The 24,179-nt window shown below is 42.7% G+C and overlaps 1 protein-coding gene across 5 annotated transcripts in view; it reads right to left on the bottom strand.

The window, feature by feature from the left end:
• Window positions 1–24,179, bottom strand: part of bnc2 (basonuclin zinc finger protein 2) — a 151,661-nt gene that overhangs the window by 81,129 nt on the left and 46,353 nt on the right. For 2 of the 5 annotated variants that reach the window (XM_068321581.1, XM_068321585.1), the window contains exons 2-3: window positions 7,231–7,575; window positions 3,610–3,672 (exon numbers count right to left, since the gene is read on the bottom strand). In XM_068321581.1, the coding sequence (XP_068177682.1) occupies window positions 3,610–3,672; window positions 7,231–7,575 (408 nt within the window). Of the gene's footprint in view, window positions 1–3,609; window positions 3,673–6,393; window positions 6,489–7,230; window positions 7,576–8,516; window positions 8,740–24,179 lie in introns of those variants that run through there. The other 3 variants (XM_068321582.1, XM_068321583.1, XM_068321584.1) reach the window with 3 other exon arrangements.

Below are 24,179 nucleotides of genomic sequence, written 5' to 3'. Positions count from 1 at the left end.
AATGAATCTTACTTCAGGGGTATGGGCATGAATGAAAAATATAAAACATGATAAAAATGTGTAAAATTCAGAATAAATTACTCGTATTTCTTCTCTTTTTTTGTGCATGTTATTTCCTCAAAACGACGACGGACCAATCGCATGCCACACACTCGACTCGCACGTATTCAGCTGCCACGCTGATCACCACCAATCAAAGCTCTTTATCGGGCCACGTAAAGGCCTAAAACACACGATTCCCTTAAATGTTACGTGTTGAGATTCCCGGTCGCTTTATTGATTTGTTTTTCAGAAGCGATGTGCACAAGAAGAGTAAATAAAGAACAACGAGAGGAAAGAAAAATTGTATTTCTTTCCGCTTGCGTACACATGCCCACACAGGACAAAGACAGGTCCATGGGAAAGACTCAGCTATAGTAGATTTCAGCACTCAGCCCTTTGATAAGAGTAGAACAGATGGTTTTGCATTTCGAGCATTCCTTCACACACACACACACACACACACACACACACACACACACACACACACACACACACACACACACACACACACACACACCCTGCACTAACACACCCCCCTCCCCCCGAGAGACATACGATGAAGTCGGCCTTTAAACTTCCATGATGGTGTATCTGCGTTGTGTATTCTTCCCATTATCTGGGCATTCACCATGGCAGTGAGGCGGCCGTCTCCTCAGGAAAAACAGAAAACAGCTGACATAGAACCCGTGAGTGATGCTCACATGATGCTTATTGATTGCTAGTTGCCCCGGGTCTCACACACAGAGTCAGGGTCGGTGCTTAACCGTAACGCTGGTCCTGCAGGGCATTACTGTGCATCTACAGAGGTTACTGCATGACCCAGGACACACATGATCATGGCAATGTGAGGGGTGGAATATATTTTTCATATATATATTTTTTTGGCAAAATCATGCATTTCATATAAAGATGAGAGTACATTTTTATTTATTTTTGAAAAGCTAGTGATGGCGGGGCAATGAAAGGAGAGCGAAAGGTGTCTGTGTGAAGAGTTGTGCTCGCAGATTTTTCCCTGCAGTCTCCAGAAAAGCGACCGAACTAAAATGATGGATGCCAATTTTATCGCATAATAATATATTAATGCAAACCACCTTTAATTAAGTGACATAAAATGGAAAGAAATTTCATGAATGGATCTGAAAATAAAAGTATATGCTTGGTGATGCAAGCAGTGAAATGGAGAAAGCAAGTAAAAATGTTACAGACGTCACATCTCCCTGGTTGGTTCCTGAGTAAATAAGATGGGGACCACAGCATGAATGGGACTTTATACATCGTCTTACGCCATCAAACTAGATGCCCTTAATATTGCATGCACGTACACACACACACACACACACACACACACACACACACACACACACACACACACACACACATACACACAGTAAATGCAAAAGTAACTACGGACACCTTCCCACTGTTTCTATCTCATTTTAGTGGTTTCTCCTGCAGAAATAATGCTACCATCAGGAAACCCACTCATCATCATCACCAATACCATCATCATCATCATCATCATCATCATCATCATCATCATCATCATCCTCATCATCATCGGTGTATATGCAAAAGAGAGATATTCACTTCCCAAATGCACAGTGGCCTTTTCACTTATCTGGCACCTTCTAAACTAGCCAGTAGAATTTAAATAGTTGCAGCAAGGAGTACAAGAGCCAATTGCAGAGTGACAGCTAGAGACAGGTGCTATTGGTGGGATTTGTTCAGGTGTAGCAGCAGCTTTGAGCCTCCTCCAATCAGGTGCGAGACCAGACTGGCTATCGCTTCCGCTCATTCCCGAATCATTCGTCTGATGCCAGTCCTTGCGTATTATTTAGCGGTAAACCCCGAGATACATTGAACGTGTGCAGCAAAAACAGGGGTCCTCCGTTAACACATGTTTTATCTTTGGGGTCCTTTCTATAAAGGAACAGCTTCGCCATAAAACAATTTGATTTATCACGTGGAGAAACAGCGGCGGAGATAAACCTTTGGGTGGAAAAGCCGAAAAAGAAAAGAGAGAAAAGGTGTGCTGGGGTGTGGGGAATAAGAAGAGGGAGGAAAAGCGAGTGAGAGAAGAAGAAGCAGTGAGAGGCAGAGACGTAGTAGAAGAAAAAGAAAAAGTAGTAATGGGGGAACTGGTGCGTGTCTTTTCTGCAAATCTCCTCTTTCACCTCTGCTCTCCTCCAGCTCTCCAGCCAAGGCCAGCCAAGAGACACTTCACCTCGCACCCACACACATATGGAGCCAGAGCCAACACACAGAAACACACACACTCACAGGGAGAGGACACACACCCACAAAACTACACACTCGCTCTCTCTCTCTCATGCACACACGCACACAACTAGCATATGAGTATTTAGCCACCCACTCAGAAAAATAAATGGCAAAAGCACAGACCCAAATGCCTTAACGCACACATGCACATGCATAAACAGTGTCAGAGTGCACACACACATTCACACTTGACACCAGATACATGTCCGTATAGGCATCCATATGCCCTGTGTGCAGCGACCCATCAAAGACAGACGTGGAAATAATAACAGTCGAGTGTAACAACACACATTCACCGACTGTAGATAATTCTACACATATGCATCAAATCACTGCCTTCCTGTCCCACATAGTGGTACGAAGCGATGCATATGCACCCCATATGCAACATGCAACACGCCTGTACCCCACTGTGTAAAACAACATATGCACACACACTCGCCACTCTAAGCGCATCAGTGTGTTAATGGGCAGATTAGTCCGTTGTGTGATCCGCACTTGAGAGGATAATATCAACCTCATTTCTTCAGTCAGACAAAACAAAGCAGAGCATGTTATTACACAAATATATCTGTCATGATGCCCTGAAAGCTACCAGTGTACACTGCTCGAGATTTACCATGCAGAGATAAGATTGAACAGGCTGCCCTGCATTCGCCATATATATGTGGATGAGAAAATCAAGCAGTGGTTGGGAAGTTGTCAAAACATGAAACATTAGAAAATATTAAAGTTATGCAGAAGGGGTGTATTTTATTTACACTAGATACTGAATAGTTTGAAAAAATAAATTAAATAAAAACAAGATATAGAGTTAAAATATTTAAGGGGAATATATATATATATATATATATATATATATATATATATATATATATATATATATATATATATATATATATATATATATGCACATACATACACACATACATACACACATACACACACACACACATACACACTTCGTAGAAATTTAATGAATTAATAACAAAAGAAAAAATATGAAACTGCTGCATGCTTTTGGGTGATGTTAGTTTTTAAATTGAAAAAATAAAAACAGAAAATACAAGCCAAATTTAAGAGGGGAAAAAAAATCAGATTATTATTATTATTGTTGTTGTTTTTGTTGTTGTTAGTATTATTATTATTATTACTACTATTATTATTATTGTTTTGTTTCCCTTCCAAGTGTACACATGATAAGCCCTCGTATCGATCTGACAGGAGCCTCGGTGTGGGATGCAGCAGCAGCACTGAGAGCAGACAGAAGCTGTAATGACACTGTACCTCTTCCAGGTCTCGGCCCATAGTCGACCTGTCGCACTTCAAAGGAAGCCGCGTTACAGCACCCTTGCAAAAAGAAAAGGAAGAGGCTATTTTAGAGGTAGTTTAAGACTGGAGACATACACTGATTTATTTCCCTTTTTTTTTTTTTTTACTCTGAGGTCTGATGTAAGCCTGGGTGGCAGCGTCAGATCCTCAGGTGGAGGTTTACGAGCTTTTCCTAACCTTTTCCCACATTCCTCCGACTCCAAGCAGAGACGAAAATATCAAGAAAAAATAAAGACGCGGCCTCCGGCTGCTGTATTGTGGAGGTATTATTCCTGATGAAGCAATTAAGCTCGTAGTATCACTTAACTCCGGGGTTTTTAACTTGTAAGGGGTCGATATTCATAGCAATGCATGTACAGCAGCGGGTCAATTAAGGCTCTGAATAGCATCACTGTGTAATGTCTGGGAAATAATTCAACTTCTAATTAATGTTTGCATTTTTTTGCTCCATAAAAACAATTATGAAAGTTCCCTCTTGCGTTTTTTTTTTTTTCTTTTTGTAAAATGCGCACTGATTTCTAAAAACTGGTAAGCTTTGAAAATAGGCAGTATCAAATCCACGTCATTGATTTCACTGGAATTACACGCTGCTCGTGTTGTTTTCCTTTGACACTTAGGTGGATTACGGAAGATGTGAATTTGCTGCCATATTCCTCAGAAATAAAGTTTCCAAACGATTAACAGCACCACGAAGGCCTTTTGTGAAAGGAGTAAATTATTTAATTACAGTCGTTCACAACACTGTTGTTAATTTCGTTAGTTTGGAGAATTGTATAAATAAATATCATCAACTTGCATTCCTAACACCACAAAGTTAATAAAACATTAGAGAGAACATTTTCAATTCACCTTTATTTACATCTGTTTTTCCAAATTCTATCAGCATCGCCCCTAACCAATTAATTTTGAGGCGAATGTTTCTTTGTCTAAATGTAGAAATAGGTGACATTAATTTATAAATTCTGGAATAATTCCGATTTCTATCTGCAAAATAACAGACAGTCGATACAGGAGTCAACTTTAAAAAAAAAAATCGCTAACTTTTTTGGGGCATTGGTTTTTAAATTCCCATCTCCTTTTTTCTTCTTTTTTTTTGAGGTTTTCTTCACGCTGGAGGAGGAGACAGGTGCTGGTTTTAACGGCCTGACACAAAACACCGCAAGGAGTTGAAAGAAGAAAAAAAATGAATATGAGCTGCCTTGATTCATAGTTTGATTATTTAATTCTTTACTTTTCCTGCTCACAGATGATTACGCGCGAATTTGACCATACGTCAGCTATTTACGCAAATTCAAGCAGAAAATTATCTGCATCATCTTAGAGGGCGATCTAATTTTTTGTAATTTCTGCGGTACTGCTTTATGTGTGTGGTTTACACGGGATGTTAAAAGTATTACCTAACGTTTTGGCTTGGCGGTATCCTCCACCTCACCACAACCGCGTCTGTCCAGGACGCGCTGCGCAGAGATGTTGCGTGTCTATCGATCATGGAAATATAATTTGGCCTAACAGCGATAAAATACCGCATCCCTCGTGTCACCTACTTGATCTTTAAAGGGGAGAAGAGTGGAGAGATTTCGAAACACGAGCCCATAACGCATTTCTCTTCTCCAAAACCCCTGGGTGTGCCAGCCTCGGCAAACACAAAGTCATTATCGGTTAGATTCCAAGAAGGCGAGTCTGTCAAGGAACGGGCTTCCTTCGGAGAATTTATGTCATGGCTATTAAACATGGGAATATGTCTTCTAAGTGGTGCGAGGAAGGATAAATAACAGCGAATCCCACAGCTGATTATATTGAAACAACAGTCCGCATTTGTAAAAAAAAAAAAAAGGAGTGGGGATGCAAACGTGGGGTCCCAGCAGATGCTGAGCGCACAGGCCCATCCACCTGCTCCACACCGGGAGGGCGCAGGAGGAGCGCTCTCCTCTCTGACGCACCCGACTCGTCTCCTCGGGAATTTTTTTTTTAAGGACTAGACTTTGTTAAAAAAAAAAAACAACAACACGATTCTGCCTGAAAAGTTTTTGAGATGTGGTTATTGCGTTCAAAATATGACGTTTAATGTAGGCTTCGTGAAACACACACACACACACACACACACAAAAGGAAGGGAGGGGGGTATTCCCCAAAGTTACATCGGGATATGTTAAAGTCTCAACACATCAGTTTCACATCCGCGATTGGACCTCTGGGATTTCGACAACACGGGTCGTAAATACCGCCGAGGTGACAGAATAAGTTTCTCATCGTTTAGAACGCAGAGCCGCCGTGAGGCTGTTGCGCAAAGACGCGCGGTAGCGTGTGCGTAACAGCGTGTGGATGGTACGGGGAGGCTGCGGAACCTCGCTATGATTAACTGCAACCTAACAACCATCCTCTGTCATTGCTCTCTCCCCTTTACGTAAACGCGCGCACGCACGCACGCACGCACACACACACACACACACACACACACACACTCACACACACACACACACACACACACACACACACACACCAAACTCGACTCTCACTCCTCTTCAATCTCCTTACCTGACACTTCCGACCAAACCACAACCCCGCTCACCCTCACCCCTTTAAAAGTAACTGGAGCCACTTGAGAAGAATATTCTAACAATAAAAAAAAAAACCCCCACTAAACTAGAGAGAAATTTGGTGTGACATTCATGTTAGCGGGCGGGAGCGATGTCGGAAGGAAATTCAGGTTTCTGTCGGCCGGTGCAGGCTCATCATTACTTTTCCAGACGAGTCTGCGTTCATGCGAGGCTCCTCTGCTGTCCTGCAGCCGCTCGAGGGGCTTCCTGCTTCGGCCGCATGAGGTCAATTAGCCGGTCCCCGAGGGGTGAACCTTCACGGATCTCTATCAGCACCGGGGTTACCAAAACACCACTATTGCGTGATTGTAAAGTCCACACGTCACAGAAACCAATTACGAACTCTAGAGCATGCATGTAACGAATTGTGACAAAGACTGAGCTAGTACTGTATTATATATGGGACAAATTAATTACTTTAAATTGTTCATTAACCTGTGGTGGTATGTTGTTGTTTTTTAACAATAAGAATTGATAAGCTATTTTTAGTTATTTTGAATAGCAGCAAATGATCGATTTAATTAAATCATAAGAAAAACACAAAGGACGTTTAAATGGAAACACTGTCAGGCACGGTGTGTGCACAACAGGAACATAAAAACATTCACACAACAGCGTGGAATCTGATACACTCCAAATGTGGTCAAAAAAAGGTTTCAAAAATATGTAGAATAATTTGAGGAGGGAGCCTAAATTTGAAATATCACACCACCACCCTCCTAGCCCCTCATCACACACACACACACACACACACACACACACACACACACACACACACACACACACACACACACACACACACACACACACACACTTTTTCACAATCAAACCAAGAGGAAGTATGAAACACAACTACAAACATCTGAAGACACAACTAAAGTGAGGTGAAAAAAAAAGTTAAGAGTGGGTCCTTGAATGGAGACTGAAAATATGGACAGAGGGGAAAGGAGAGAGCGATGGAGAGGCGTAGTGGTCGTACCTGCTGGGACATTCTGTAGAGGAGGTTGCTATCAGTGCTCTGCTGCTGCCATGTCCCCATGAAGCCCGGCTGCTCAGCACTAGGCGGTCTGGTGCTGAACTGCATGGAGCTCTCGCCTGCTCCCTCAGCGCTGCTGCTAACGATGCTAATGCCACCCAGACCACTTCTGCTGCTGGTGCTGCTGCTACTGTGGCTTCCGGGGGGGATGCTCGCGCCAACGCCAGCAGAGCTGATGAGTCCGTTAGCCTTATCTGGAGGTGGCCTGGGCGACTCCGGGTCTGTGCTGGGCTCTTGTGGGACTGTGTCGCATTCGCTGCCTCTCACATCCAACTCTGCCTCCTTGGACTTAGACAGAGAGAGTGAGAGAAAGAGAGGGAGGGCAGGAGGGATGTGGGAGTGTGAAGGAGGAGAGAAGGAAAAAAAAGTCAATGAAGGTGGGTTCTTCTGGGGTCTTGTTGCCTTTTTTCATCTAGTGCTGGTTCTGCTTCTCGAGCAGGAGGAAAACAGTGAGAGGGGAGTTGAAGGAGTAGATGTGTGTGAGGTTTCTTGGCAGGCCTGGTGGCGGAGGAGTGTGAGTGGAGTTAATTCTCAAGAAGAGAGAGAAAAAGGGTTTTACAGTGAATTTCCTCAGGGGCCTCGTCTTGGACAGGGCAAGATGAGCAGAACACTGGAAGTGAGGACGGATGAGGAGAATGATGGAGATGAGGAGGGGGCCGATGAGAAGGTGAGATGGAAAAAAGAAGGTGTTGTGGGAAATATGAAGGATTGATGCATGATGTTGACAGATTTTTTATTTTTTTTTTGCTTTAATCCATCTGTCAGTCAATTTTGGTACTGACTGATCAAAAACATTTAAACACACTTTTACCTGGGTGCATGCAGACAAACATTCAGACACAGACAAACATCAGTCTGATATGACAGAAAGATTCAAAAAAATAGGAACAAAAAGTTGTACAAACTGGGGAACATCAGCATGACCAAAACTTAACACATGCACACGTCATTGTAAAAAAAAAAAAAATCTCTGACACCCACATTAATACTATGTTATCAGAGTGAGTTATTCTTAGAGAATTAAATGTTAACTACAAAAGAAAAAGCAAAAAAATAACCCATAAATAAACCTTTGACAGAAAACATGAACTCCATGCAGACAAAATCTGTGTTAAAAAATGCTAAAAAGTAAAAAAAAAAAAAAAAAAATTCTATATACAAAAAAGTCCCATGAAAAGCTCCTTATAAAGCAAAGAGCTGAGCCAATAAAATACACGAGTGTCTCTTACCATCAATTCTGTGCCTGTCCCAGCAAAGTGAAGATGAGGTGTGGGAGTGAGCCACCAGCTATCCAGCTCTCCCTGCCTCCCGCTCCGCTCTCTCCCTCTCTCTCACACACACTCTCTCTCTTTCTCTTTCCCTCTCTCTCGCTCTCCCTTTCTCTCTCCCTCTCTGTGATCGTGTCCCTCTCTCGACGTCCGCTCCGTGCTGCCTGTCCTCTCTCTTTTCTTCTCTCCCTCCCTCCCTCCCTCTCTCTCCCTCTCTCTCTCTCTCTCTCTCTGACTCCTCTGTACTCTACTGCAGCCGCTGAGGAACTGAGCTGAGCGCTCAAGCCTTCGTGTGTGTGTGTGTGTGTGTCTGTGTGTGTGTGTGTGTGTGTGTGTGTGTGTCTGTGTGTGCGTTTGTGTGTGAGAGCATTTGAGACAGGATGAGTGAGAGTGAGCGAGACGGTGGCTCTCTGTGTGCCTCAGTGTGTGTGTGTGTGTGTGTTGTGTTTGTGATGTGTGTGTGTGTGTGTGTCTGTGTGTGTGTCAGGCCGGTGCAGGCTAAAGTAAGTCAACTGTGCCGCTCCACTCTGAGATGTTCAATGACATCGCTCTGCACACTTCCTCACACACACACGCTCTGCACACTTCCTCACACACACACACACACACACACACACACACACACACACACACACACACACACACACACACACACACACACACACACACACACGCCCACCCCTCCTATGCAAAGGTGGGGGCAAACGGTATCACAGAGCATGCAAAGGGGGGTGAGGGTGGGTGGGAGGGGGTGGGAGGGGATGTCCCCCTACCTTATTACCATTTGTGCTACGAGTGGCCGGCATGTCTCAGAGCAACTTAGTTACCTCAAGGGACCACACACACACACACACACACACACACACACACACACACACACACACACACACACACACACACACACACACACACACACGCGCGCACACACACTGCTCAGTAAATAGCACAGGTTTTGACCTCATCTAATATTTTCTTTGTTTTGAAAGATGGAAAAATCTGGATTGTTTCTACCAGGAAAGCAACTATACGTATTTCTATTTCTAGCGGTTCTTTTTCTGATCTGTCAAACAAAAATATACAAAAATTGAATTAAATATCAGTACACTTGTAAAATCTAAAAAAAAATCCCCCCCCCAAAAAAATCTGGTGCCTTTGTTTGATTTTCACCCACGCTAATGAAAGACTAATGGAACTCAGGCAGTCTGCCACCAGCATGCATATGAACACACACACGCGCGCGCACACACACACACACACACATACACACACACACACACACACACACACACAGGAACCTCCCCACCCGTGGAGGCTCTTAGATTTTAATTAAGAAAAAAATGAGGAAGAGGTTCCATTTTAGCCAAATTGGTCCCCACAGCAGCAAAGGTATGGGAATAACATGAGGGATGGAGGAGTAAAGGGAGGCAGACGCGGAGAGAAAGACGCACAGGGGGATAAAACTAAAAAAAAAAGAAAAGAAGAGGAAGTAGATCTATGCTTCCTTTGACACAGCATAGAAGACATCTCAAACAATGAAGACATCCCCCTCCTCCTCCTCCTCCTCCTCCTCCGCCTCCTCCCCCTCCTCCTCCTGCCTTCATATGTCCCACCTCCTCTTCGCCACCCCATGCCCCCCCCCCAATCATTAGAGAAATGACAGACCAGGTGGCGAGAGGGAGATGTCACTGTGATCTTTCCTGCCACCGTGGAACAAAAGAGAAAGGGACAGCGAGGGAAGTTCTGCATTAAGTGGATTTTGTTACGTATTCACTTCAAATTTGGTGCTCAATTGCTGCAGACAGGTGTTGGGCTGGTCTGTTAAAAGCCTTTTGTACGGTGTACTAATGGCAGCATACAATTAACCTTTGCTGTGATTATCACACTGGTCATTACTGTTATGTAGAGGTTTCCGCTCGCTGAGAGGGAAGTAAACCGTCTGTCTCAAAGTCAATTTACATCTTCACTCCTCTTCTCCTACCATCACAACATCTTAATCCTCTTGCTTTTGTATCTTGTGATGTTTTTCTCCACTTCTGGATCTCTTAACCTTAGACAGTCTTTCTTTTTTTCCAACTACCTCCCTCTTCCCTCTCCATGCCTTTCTTCACACATCTTTCACACAGCGGCGTGTGCCTTATCAAAAGCCACTTGTCATAAAAGGCATAATGTGTCACCTCCTGCACACTCCGCTTTTAACAACTTGTTGAAATGGTAATGCACGAGGTTTGGGCTAATTATATTAAGAGACAATTTAGCAGACACGGTTCCTTTTTGCCTTTCTTCTGTCGCTCATTCTCTAACGTCTATAAATGTGTAAGGCTGTGGGTTTGTCGAGTGGCACTCAGTGTACAACGTAAAGCTGGTGGCTCGGCTTCTGACCTGCCTGTTTAACGGCTGATATTTGAGGAGTGGACACTGCTCATATCGCTCCTCTACATGCACATCTTCTTCTATCTCCTCTTCCCACGACTCTCCCGTCAATGGAAATCGCAGCAAAAACAGAAAACTAACAGAAGACACCGTCGTAAAAATATGGAGATGGAGGAAGTGCACAGGGAAGGGAAGGGAAATTGACAGATGAAAAATGCTGGGAAGCAGGAAGAAGAGGGGGGAAAAAAGGATGAAGGAGATTCTCAGGCTCCTTTATTAAAACTATTATTGTGCAGGACTTGAGAATTCCCTCCAGGGCAGGGGTCCATGTCGAAGCCCATATAATTAACTAGAGGCTCAGCTACGGATCAATTACCAGACAAGCAAGTGATAGCCGAATCAATGGAAGATCATCAGCCTCGTTATCAGTGTTGCAACTCATTAGAGGAAAAGTGAGGTCAAAAAAGAGGGAAAGAAAAAGGGGATTGGGGATGAGGGCGTTTGGGTGAGGTGGGAGGAGAGGGCAGGACTGGTGGCAGTAGTAGCTGATGGGGGTGGGGGGTGGGGATACTGGTGTGCGATGGGTTGTAGTCCTCCTTAGCTGCCGCTGACCGTTGGCAGGGGGAACCCTGTTTGACAGAGTGCAGGCAGCTCTGTAGCAACAGTCACTGAGGCTTGTGTGGATCAATACAGGCGTACGCATGAGGTTAAAGCTCTGCCACAGCATCCTCGCTCCCCAGCGACTCAGCGCTCGCTCACCAGCGCAACATAACACGAGCAGTAAGAAAGGGATCGGCAAAAGTCACAAAACAAAGCCCGCAATCCCAGAATCTACACCGGAGGACTGACTAAAATGATCAAATGTAATATGTTCATAGTCCATGCCAATTTTTTTTCCTAGAGGAAGCTACACCATACATATTTTAATTTGTTTTTACCCACAATAGATATGCAACACAAAAAAAAGTCTTATTTAAGATAGGAAAATTAACAAGCGTGTTTCATTGCAACGCCTTTCTTTCTTTTTAATTCGTCACAGGTATCAAAACTTGGTCAATATTTAATTGTGGAATGCAATTAGTTCAGTAAAACCAAACTGTGAAAAGTGACTCTAAATGAATGGCAATCTCAACTTTATACGCACTGTGATTTACAAACCATTATGTGGTATAGTATTTTTCAGTGAATGAGTGTTACATGTTTTAAATGATATACAGTATAAAGTTCAATCCACCTGCACTAGTGCCAAGCTGAAATTTGAAAAAATATTAATAATGATGATTAAAATAGTAATAATAATAATAATAATAATAATAATAATAATAATAATAATAATAATAATAATAATAATAATAATAATAATAATAATAATAATAATAATAATAACAACAAATGCTTAATACCTGAAGAGCATGTCAGGCTTAAAGAAATACATTGAGTAAAAGTGAGATTCACTTGTTTTCTTTTGACTATAAGCCACAAATATGTTTCCCCTTCCATTTCTAAGCCTGTATTATTATAACCATCAAACCACTCAGCGATGCCTGACATCTAATAGCTCAAATAGCCCAGACTGTGAGTGCGACAGCACTGGGATTTTTACAGAAGTCTCGAGAGAACCAATTCTCCTTTCCTCTGTCTTGAGAAGTACTTTGCTCTAAGAAAACTGAGGATGAGACAGAAGAAGAGGTTTAATGATCTTTGTATATATGCATTAACATGTCACAAACGCTATGCTTGACTTTGTGGTGTTATTTTTCTCTTTTCTTGTGGGAGTGCACTAATTTTTCGCAGAATGAAATCCCAACTGAAGCAAAACTCAAATTGGCCTTTTACACGCTAAAATAAGGGCAAATGGAAAGATAGAAGTAGAGGGCAGAGGAAGAGGAAAGTGGAACAACATAATTTGCACAGTGGCGTAATTATCGACCGTTGACATAAATGGTTACGGCGAGCAGAAAAAGGCTGATGAGTGTCTCTTAGTTAAAGGAGGAGGCTTCTAGAACCCGGTGAGAGAACAGTCGTTCATCTCAGGAGCTACAGGTGTTCGTTCACTCTGTCGGTTGGTTTTGGAATCCAAACTTTCACCAAGAGAGAGATGGAATATTCTTTGTCAAATATTTTCAAATAAACAGACCAAAACAATGATAGCCATAGCTTAACCCTGTTCAAAATTGTATTTCCAAAGGAGTGAGTGCAGTTCTTTGTAAAATAAATCAGTAGAAGCACATGGCTGAGGGCTGGTACTGCCGGTGACCCGATTTATGGCCATACAAGGATACTCGCACACATTCTAGCAGGCTTTGTGTGTGTGTGTGTGTGTGTGTGTGTGTGTGTGTGTGTGTGTGTGTGTGTGTGTGTGTGTGTGTGTGTGTGTGTGTGTGTGTGTGTGTGTGTGTGTGTGTGTGTGTGTGTGCATGTGACAAGAAGCTGCGTGTCAATCAGATGGCACAGGGATAGAACTGTCACTGTTCTGCTACCACTACAGGGCCACAAGAAATCATATGACACATGCAGGAACAGCCCTTCACTTGTGATAACTTCTGAAGACGGAGACAAGGAGGCGGACATACTGAAACACAGACGAGGGCACCAAAGGGTCCTAAGGAAACGACTGACAGCCACATGATTGTCTGTGTCACTGACGGCTGCAGTCTGGCCTCCACTAACAAGAACACCTTTGTGGCAAACAAACAGAGACAACACACCAGCGGAGTGTCTTTGTTGAGTCTTATGAGTTATATATGATTTACTTGTGGTCGCGCAGAGTGCTGAGGAGGTTAATAGCTAAGGGTTCAATGTGCTAATGCTTATTTGGCAATTCAGAACCTAATGACATATGTTATGTATCAAGTGCTCAATGTGTGAGTTTAGTTTTTCCTAGAGGGGAAGACTCCAATCATGAGGTCGGAACACAAGCACGTACATATAGACACACACATTCACTACGCAGTAACACCTGTGACCCCACATGCACTGAGCTGATCAGACTGTTGTTCTGGTAGGAAATCCTGCAGCAAGTTACTGGGCTCTGGTAATTTACCTTATCTGTGTTCGGTTCACCTAACTGTACAAGAGCATTTGTCTTTTATTAGATTATTATAACACAAATGTCCCAAAGTTAATTTGACAGTGTGCATTTTCCACATTACACACAAACAAACTGAATGTCAAAAAAAAAGAAGTTTGTTTAAAAACCAAGGTGAGTCAAAATTTAAATAAAAAAGACATTTGTTTTCTAAAAAAATAAAATAAAATAAAAATTTATAACAGCAAAGTTTCAGTTTGGCAACTGTAAAAATTGGCTCATCGGTGCTTTTGCTTTCCCAATATTACAACTGTAGCAAAGATGTTTGTGCAGCCTGTTGATCTATATCATAAAAACTATTGAGAATATTTATTGTTACAGCTTTCATAGTGTGAAGCAAACAATGACAGCACCATATCCTTTAACCGTCCTCGGATACCTTGGCTTTCCATTCAATGTGGACGCCACAAACTGTGCCAAAAATGTCTGGGAGGACCCAAGGTTAACACGGCTTTTACGCCATTATATTCAGAAGACCGGATGATCCAATCATAACAGAAGCACCCTTCCTTTAATATCAAATTAAACGTAAGTTCAACAGCAAAAAACCCCCCAAAAAACCTGTACTTCCACAATGTATCTGCATCCAATGGGATGATACAGAAGAAGTTCACATGAGCATCTTCAAATTGGTTCCGATCCGACTTGAGTGGCAATTGTTAAACAAAGCAGAAGAAACACGCCTGAGAAAATTACATTCTGATGTAGTCTGCAGCATCAGTTAGCTTCTCAGCATCATTAAGTGCTACACCCCCATTCTACGCGCTTGCTTACAGACTTTGTCAAACCTCAGCATAGGTGTGCTTCAGGAGGGGACATGATTGAATATGAAGCATAAAAATACAGAAAGAGACGAAAAGCAGAACAAAAGAGGAGACTAAGCACGTAAAGGAGTAAAGTTAAGTTCCATGACTTGCTCACAAACTGGAGTGTTTTCAGGGCGTTTCACAGGCATGTACTGTATATCCGAGCACCCTGAGACCATCCTTGTCCTTTTTTTCCCCCCTCTTATTTCCTCTGCTAACTTCACACTCATCCACACTCACACTTGGATAATTCTCTTCTAATCCTCTCTGGCCCTTCTCTTCATCCACCCTCATTTACTTCCCTCACGTCTCCCTCCCTTTCCATTCTTTCTCTTCTCACCTCATCAGACAGGCCTCCACCTCACCCCTCCGTGGCTTCCATCCCATAGCTCCTGTCCTCTCTCACTGACCCGTGCTCCCCCCAAGTCACAGGGCGCTGTGTCTCTACCTGCCAGGCTCCCTGACAGCCCCGCATGCCCCCCTCACCCCCTGAGAGAAGACTGCCTGCCCATCCGGAACACTGAAACCCCCCCCCCCACCCTCCCCTTCTTCCACCACCACAACCACCACCACCACTGACCCAATCTCCACCAAAACCAGCGCTGAGAGTTTGACAAAGTCGTTCTCTTTGCAAACTTCCCGTTTCTCATTATTCTGTTTTTACTCCTCTTCTTTCACTCAAACATTTTTTTCTTTCTGACCTCACTAATATATATCCTTACCCCGTTTAGCTTCCTTCTACCTATGACACTGAACAGACTACCTCCTCTCACTAAAACCCTTTTAAAATTAAGGGTAATGTCAGTTGTTATGATTTGATTTAATCATATGGTTTTTTTTAGTCGAGATGAGTTTCATATCTATGCAAATATATTCCCAAATTAGAGATCTTTCTTTATTTTGTCAGAAGGGAAAGAGTGCTGGTCTTACCAGTTAGTAGAGAGTGGTGCATTGTGGGTTAAATAGAGTCCTCATGTTGCTCAAAAACTTTTATTGTGTGTCTTTAGAGGTCCCCATTCCTAGAAGTGTTTATGCTCCCATGTAGGATTAATGATTGACAAGCCTTTCTCTAAAAATGACATTTCCATAAACCTCAGTTGTGGCAGGCAATATAATGGCTGATTGGATTGTGTTCAGAGGACTCTCTTTTCTTTCCAAAATGACACGCTACATTTATGTAGCTACAGCGCTATTCACAGGCGCACAGAGTCCAGGATGTTTGACCCAAGATTCTGTCCTAAGTCTGTTTAGCCAGACGGAATATGTATTATTCTGTGGCCAGAATACAATTTGGAGTGTGTCAGCAGTGAGGCCCAAAATACTGACCTGTGGCTGTTATTGTAAAGAAATTGTCCTGCTAAAGATTTTGTGATGTGCATGTCCAAAAATAATGGCTTTACGTCAGGAGAACCTTCCCAAGGGGTTGGTCCTTTTCCAAAACCAGTTTTAAATCTGAAACTTCCTCAAACTTCCTCACATCCAAACTGTGACAGTTAAGATATTTAAGTACATTCAAATTATCATAGAAAAATTTAGTACAAGTAAATAGATGTCTTATTCAAAACAATTTATAAGTTGAGGTGGAATAAGTGAAAATTCTTACCCTTGTGATTTCCATCTTGCCTATAGAGGACAAATAAATGGCTAGAGAAACAATCCCACAAGTAAGACTTCATCTAATTCTTGTGTCTGTGTTTGAAGGGGGTCATGGCTGTGCATCTTCCTGAAATCCTCTATTATACCAGTTTGTCTTTGTGAGTAAAGGGGAAGTCATTTGCTGTTTAATATTTGTATGTCAGAAGACAATTCAATCACCTTAAAAAAATAAAATAAAATAAAATAAAATAAAAACAAAGACCAGTGGTCCAAAGGAACTATTTGAATTGTCTTGATGAAAAAAGAAAATACTGAGCTAAGAGGGAGGTGGGAATAAAAACCATGTGGGATAAATTAGCCAAAAGACTCCTTATTTTTGGCACACACATGACAAGGAACATAACCGCTAACAACACGACAAACACACAAACACTTGTGTTCTCTCCGACACCCCCCGCACACACCCCAAAAAAAAGAAAAAAGAAAAAACCCACAATTCCTGTGGCTGCAAAAACAACTTAACAAAGAGGCTAAACAAAAGTTTTGGATTAAGATATAAGAAAAAAAAATTTTTTTTAATGTATTTAAATCTCACTCCCAGCATATTCACCCAGCATCTTTTTTCACCTCCCTGATTCAAGAGAACACAAGCAGGAAGTCAAGCGTATAATATGTTTTATTTCTCACAATACACCCCCTCCCAAAAAAACACCTTTTAAGGCAATATTTTTCTGCAGGTCAGACAGAAATCAGCTCAGTAAATGCAGAAATAAAAAAGAAAAATTTGAAGAAACTATTATTATTCTGCCATCAGGTTTCAATTACATGAAGGGAGTGGGGGTGGGGGGGTAGGGGGTTAAGTGAACATCAAGTCATATTAAAGTATATAGGCCACCGGCATTGGGAGCGTTTGCTGAAAGCTCGTGTATGTTAACACGTATTCTTACACATGGCCAAGTTACATTATTAGATTATTATGATCGTTGACGTGCAGCCTTTGAGTTCCTGCTTACGCCTTAGAACCTCTTCCACGGAGAACAAGAACCTAATAAAGAGAGCGAACGATCTCCTGCCCACATCTGGCATGCACAGATGCCAGAAGCCTGTCCGTGTGTGTGTGTGTGTGTGTGTGTGTGTGTGTGTGTGTGTGTGTGTGTGTGTGTGTGTGTGCGTGTGTGTGTCTGTCTCTGTGTGTGTGTGTGTGTATGCATGTCTTTGTGTGTACGTACGTGTGTGAGAGAGACAGGCATGGGCATGCATTCCAGTTTGCATGTCTGTGTTGCATTGCGTTAACACATAAGACACACTAGACAGACTTAATGACAGAATTGATATGAGGCTGTGTGTAATGAAGCCGCCTTGTAAAAAAAAATTAGATTAAAAAAAGTGTCTGCTGTTCATTATCTTGTAGTCACTCATAAATCACCTCAAGCTCCTTTAACTCCTGCCTGTTTGGGAGCGTTTATGTTCGCTTTGCTGTCTGCCTCTCTTTCTCTCGCAGTCGATCTTTCTCACTTTGTCCTCACACGCCAACACGCCAGTTTCTGTCACCTGTCTCCGGTTGTTCTATTACTCCCCAAGAGGCAGAGGGGATGGCCGGCGCATTCCCAGAGGCGAGACATAAAGGGCTGTGAATGGCTGGATGGATAGATGGATGGATGGATGGATGGATGGATGCGAGGGTGGGGGGGACGAAACCAGTGGCTAAATTATTAAATGACACTTCGCTTCGCTTTGAGACACACTCATGAGACAAACGGGTAAACGCATTAGAACAGTTAGCCCCCTGAATGCACCCGACAAGTCGACTACACTCTAACTCTCGTCAAAATCATCAAACCAGGCCTGGGGCTCTTAAAAATTTTACACTAGTGCTTGAAGGGACGTTGCCGAGCCTGGGAGGCTTTCTGAGAGTGAGTGGCCCTGTCATTGCAGCCATCCCTGCCAATAAATAAGTAAATACGGGAGAGGAGTGGCTAAGCTGCATTGCCACAGGGTTGACAGCAACACTGAGTTTGTGATCATCAGCAAATAAGGATTCACAACCGTGTGTCTGTGTGAATATTTGTATATGCATGGGGTTTTTTCTCTCTCTCTCTCCGGGTGGGAGGCTTGTTCTTGCCACCATCTCCCCGTCTAAGATGTGCCAAAGTGGGCCTTCTTTCACTTAGGTCCCACCCGGCGTTGATTTCCTGTGGGCAAGGCTGGATCACACCAGGACAGCGCTGGTCTAATTCGGTACATAAGGAGAAGGGAGGATGGGCCATTTGGTCACTACGGGCCCCGGATCTATGTTTAGGTCTAACAGGGAGGGAACACAGCCACTCAATTTGTGGGGTTGAGCAGTGTAATGAAAGTAGTTGGAGGGATTAAGGCTCTCTAATAGTCCCTCTGTATATCAGAGAAGGGATAAAATCTTATGGGACAGTTCACCGAAGAATCAACAACTGGTTTAAATATAGACAATCTGCTACGAGATATGTTTACATGTATGTTCTGCTTCCATTTGCAGGATAAGAGAGATAAATAGAATTGTTGCTGACATAATAAAACATAATAAAGATTTCTTAGATATTATTTCTACAGTTACGCTGCTCGCATCTAACCTTTTGTAATGAATGACCTTCTCAGAGTCATATTTCTTGTAATAGCAGCTCTCTTCTTTATATAGTCCTTTGTAGAAATTTAGTGTTAAAACCTGAATTACATTCAACACAAACGTTGGAAATATTGTGAAAAGGAAAAAAGAAACCAAACCATTTTCCTCTGATGTGATTTATTCTCGAAGCATTTAGGGTTTCTGCATCCAGTCCTTCCAGATCTTTATATTATTTAATGAAGAAGTCTGTCTTTCAATGAAAGAGAAGATTAATTTTTTGCATTATTTAACTTCCATTTCTGCTGCTGCTTAAAATGACCACCAGCAGACACAATCTGGTCCTCTAAACCTACAGTGAAATGAAATAGTGATACTGGGGCCACTGTAAAGAGTGTTTGCGGGGCCATAAATACTCTCACAGTTTGGATGTGTCGGTTTCCGTGTATGTGTGTTTGTCCGTGCCTTCATGTATGTGTCTATCCATGGGTACGCCAATTGTAAAGCCTGCTAATTGCAGTTGAGACTCCTTTAATTAACACAAAGAGGGGTCTCTGGGGTGCGTATGGGCACTGTGAGTGTGTCACGAGTTTATATCTAGCCAACCTGTGGGACACAACAGCCTAATAAGAGCCTTTTAAGTTCTGCCATGCTTACACTGGAGGATTAACTGAAGACACACTTTAGTCGTAGAAAATGAGACATTGGAGGATCGCGTTGGTCTGGCTGACAAAACAAGCAAAGGCATATTAAAAAAAAACCCTGAATGTGCTTGGAAAACTAACACTTTGAACTAAGTAGGAAATAATGCTGGCAATAAGAGGTGTTGTTCTTTAGGGTTTTAATGGCTTTATTTAACTGGGGAGTCTTGCTCAACTGTAATCACAAAGCTTGTCCCGTCGCTGATGTTTGCAGATGGATAGTTTCTGTGTGGCGACAGCAGCCAACCGGAGACAGGGCACATGATACACCTCAATCTTTCTTTCTTCCCTTTGTCCACCCACCTTCGTCTTCATTTTCTAGCTAATTTCTCCTCTCTTTTTAAAAGTTACTTCCTCTTTTTATTATTCCTGCCAATTTGGACAGAAGCCCTGGTCAAAGACAGATTACACTAAGTCGCTTATCAAAGCCAATCAATCTTCTGCCCCTGGAAGGCATCACTCTCTCGGTGAATAATTACAGCAATCCAGTTATGAGCTGCCAGTGCCAAAATGTTGCCACCACCACGTTTTAGGATGTTGGAAGCTCCTGATTAACCAATAAACTTTAGAAGGCAGGTAGGCGAATATGTAGGGTCCAACGAACTGCAGAGGAAAGATGATAGTTGAAGTGGTACAGTTGTCTTTTGAGGGTAATCTGGTATACATTAAATAATTGTGGCACTTGAGATATACAGACATGATATTTACAGAGAGCGAAAGTAATTTTTTGTTTTTTTGTTTTTTCAAGATTCTGTCTGCCAGGGATGCTGTAATAAGGCCAAAAATAAATTTGACTTCCACATGTCTTTAGCTCATATTCCAAAAGAGGAAACTTCCTCCTCCAACCTCTCCTGCTAACACGTACACAACACAATAAATACACACACATACAACAAGATAAACACGATAAAAAGGAGAGAAAAAGGATGCGATGCGAAGATGGAGAAATAAACGGAGGAATGAATGATCAATGAATGAATCATCCTGGTGGTGAAGGCGCTGCTATCAGCAGGGAGATGTCCAGTTAGTCAGTCAGCCGCTCATACGCGATGCATCAAAGTGCATGAGTATCGGATGAGATGAGATCTTTTCGTCATGTGTTGAGTGGAAAATATTGAGGAGAATTTCACAAGAAAGTGCTTTTTTTTTTTCACAAGAGGGTGGTAAAGCCACCGTGTCGTGCTGGAAACTGGAGGTGGGGGAGAGAAAAAGGAAGAGGAGTGAGTGTGTAACTGCAGGGCAGCTGTATCGAGCGGAGGAGGGTGTCATTTAGAAAGTGGCTGGCTCAGCAATGGCCATTAGTAGCGCTGTGACACAGTGGACCGTCAGGAAAACAGATAGACAGGCGTGGATGTGGGCAGACGGATACACAGGAGAGCAGAGGAGGAGCTGGTCGAAAATAAACAAGCCACTGTTTGGTAATCTACTGATGTAGCCTATTTATATCTGCTTCTAACTGATCTATCATTGAGTGAAATATAGTTTCCAAGAATACAACATGTTTATTCTTTGTTTAGAAACAAGACAATTTTAAATATAATACACGAACCAAGGCAGCCAGAGACTGCAACATCCCGTGAAGGGTAGGTCAGGGTACCCTGAAAATAGTACCTGACTAGTGCATAGCTTTGACCTTTCAGGGTAGGTCAAAGCTATGCACTAGCTTTGACCATAGATCAGACCATAGATCTATGGTCTTACTCAAACTGGCCTTCTCCATCGTCTTTCTATCCTACCCAGTTCCTGAGTGTACAAAAGTTGAAATTTGACATTGACCTAGTTTTCTCAAGGTCAAGGTCATCATCTCATTTTCATCCCCTTTGCCACCCAAGTAATCTGCTTTTTGTTTCATCTTTCTATCTACAATGGTTGCAAAGATATTTGGTGGACTAATGAACGGACGGACGAACGGACAAACACACAAACACTGAAAATTACAATACAGTACATCACTGCTTTGAAGCGGGATGTAATTATAAATCTGTGAAAAGCAGCAAATCCAGCAGATATTTCATAAAATATTTACCTGATAATCAAATATCCAAAAGGATGATGATGAATTTTCTGGTTATCCACTCTAATGATGTTTAGAAATGAATCACAGCCTTTGGATGAAGCAACATCAAAATACACAGCAGGCTATTTAACCTTCAAACTGTAATCCCATTGAAAGGGAACCCTGAAACTGGGAAACTGGGAGGATGCTAATGTTTATGTAATTTCATGATATCTGATATTTTAAGCCAAGGAAGCCTCTTATAATATTATGGTGAAAGACTAGATACTTAATACTGGAATAATACAGCCGGTCCGAAAACCACAAACTATCCTGCGACGCACCGCAAATAACAGTGACTTTAAACAAAACTCTGAGTGAAAGACAGAGAAGGAGGAACGTAATTCTAAATTACCCAAACCCATGAAATACCTTAGACAGCAGAACTAGCAGTGAAAACTAAACACTCCGGAGTCTGGGTGTTGGCTGACACAGAACACCGCCACAGCTTGAAATCCGATGCTCCAAAACACACCTATCCAAACCTCTTCTAGGACTAACCAATCATGACTCTTGGCTCAACTTAAATCACCGACCACAACCAGGATCGTGTCAGAACAAAACAATGACAAAGCTGGTGATTTTTATCTTGTCCTCAACTGGTAATAATGTGTATCTGAAGCATATTCGCCATCAAATGTCACTGCTTCACATCTTGCAGCATGTTATAGAATGAGAAACACACTCCCCCCTCTGAGATGTGTAACCCTAATATTTGTCTGTGAATGACTTTAAGGTGAAACACCACAATCATGCTTTATTTATTTGCCTGAAAGACAATCTGAGCCTTCGCTTCACTTTCCCACCGGTCTGTCCAGCTGCCTGCTGCCAGAAAGCATTTTGCTGGGGACAGTGTGGTCCTACTGGAGCGGCAGGAATTCACAAACAGAGGGGGCAAACCAAGGTTACAGAAACGGAGGGCCGAGGCACGTTCCCAAACGAGACAGGCGGCGATGCAGCCAGCACAATCTGGGGTCCTTCTGCTGACTGGCTGACGCTAAGACTCATGGGAAGGGAATGCGAACGCCTGTCACGGGCCAACTTTGGATGAGCGCGGAGCGAGAGATGAACTGTTCAAAGATGACGGGGTTTTGCACAAGAGAATGTTGCATGTGCGTGTGTTTAAAAACCTTGACAAGTAAACTCTGGCTGCCATCACTCAACACTTCTTTGTGTTGAAAAAGACCGCCTTGCCACGCCCTGTGGTGTTCCCATTTAGGCCAAGTCTTCCCCCATTCCAATGAAGAGACATTAAGGGAGGAATAATCACTTTGGATGCAAGCTGCCAATTTAGTCTGAACTTATTCATCTCATTTAGAGTCAGTTTGGAGGGAAATACACATGGCAAATACCAGCTTCTCACTTCCCACAGACGAAGAGAGAAAAACCACTGGCAGGGCCGACAGTGTTCCTCCATTGAGCGTTTCTTTACTGTAACAAGAGTGGGGATGACAACGGTTTGCCAAACCCTGACAACTGCAATCCTGTCACTGCTCAATGCCAGATTACCTCTGGGTTTTGTTTTGGTTTTTTCCAGTGGATACTTTAACGCTAATTCAATTTCTTCTGCTGTTTCAAAGCATTAAATTCCATATTAGGACATCCTGAGAAAGCGAGCGAATTGTCCACATTCACGTGGTGTATGTGGGCGATAACGGCCACCGTAGCAGCTTGCCACTGCCCAAACCGCATGATGCAGGGACCCCCCAAAAAATCATATCCGACACTGTTCCGGCTGCGCATAATAACTAACCAGCTCAGTACGCAAAGGGGTTACAGTAATGCAACTGGAGATGGACTTTCTTTTCATGCAAGCATGTAAGCATACACACACACACACACGCATGCACACACGCATGTATGCACATAAGGTTTAGTCTAATTAGCGCCAGTACTTTCAGGGCTTGTTTGTGCAAATTGGAAATGTGTGATGTGAATTAAAATATGTCCAGAGTTTTTGTTCCCATTAAAAAAAAAAATTTTAAAAAAAGAGAAAGAGAAAGGGGTTTCACCTTGCCCCTTTGTTGTGGCTCATACGAAAGTAATTTAGTCCACAGAGAGAAAGAGAGAGAGAAAGAGAGAGGTACAGAATGAAAGAGGTAGTACAAAAAGACAAAAGGGAGAAAGACAGAGAAATGGAGAGACAGAAAGAGAAAGGGTAGAGGGGGAGGGAGTTACATTCCGTTTGGCCCAGAGTGAGAGGCACTGTGGGTGTCTGAGGGCCCTCGCTGCCAGTAATTGCTTCCATATAGGACCTGTCCACGGTCACACACACACATGCACGCATGTAACACACAACACGGCCAATATGTAAAAGCAGACACTGTAAAAATCCCCCATTAAAGAAATTATGACAGCAATTTACCATACATGAACCACACTAAACTTTTGCGTTCATGTAATCGCCAAAT

Source organism: Antennarius striatus, chromosome 8 (assembly GCF_040054535.1).
Source record: "Antennarius striatus isolate MH-2024 chromosome 8, ASM4005453v1, whole genome shotgun sequence".
NCBI lineage: Eukaryota > Metazoa > Chordata > Actinopteri > Lophiiformes > Antennariidae > Antennarius > Antennarius striatus.
This window is presented reverse-complemented; position numbering and strand designations above follow the sequence as displayed.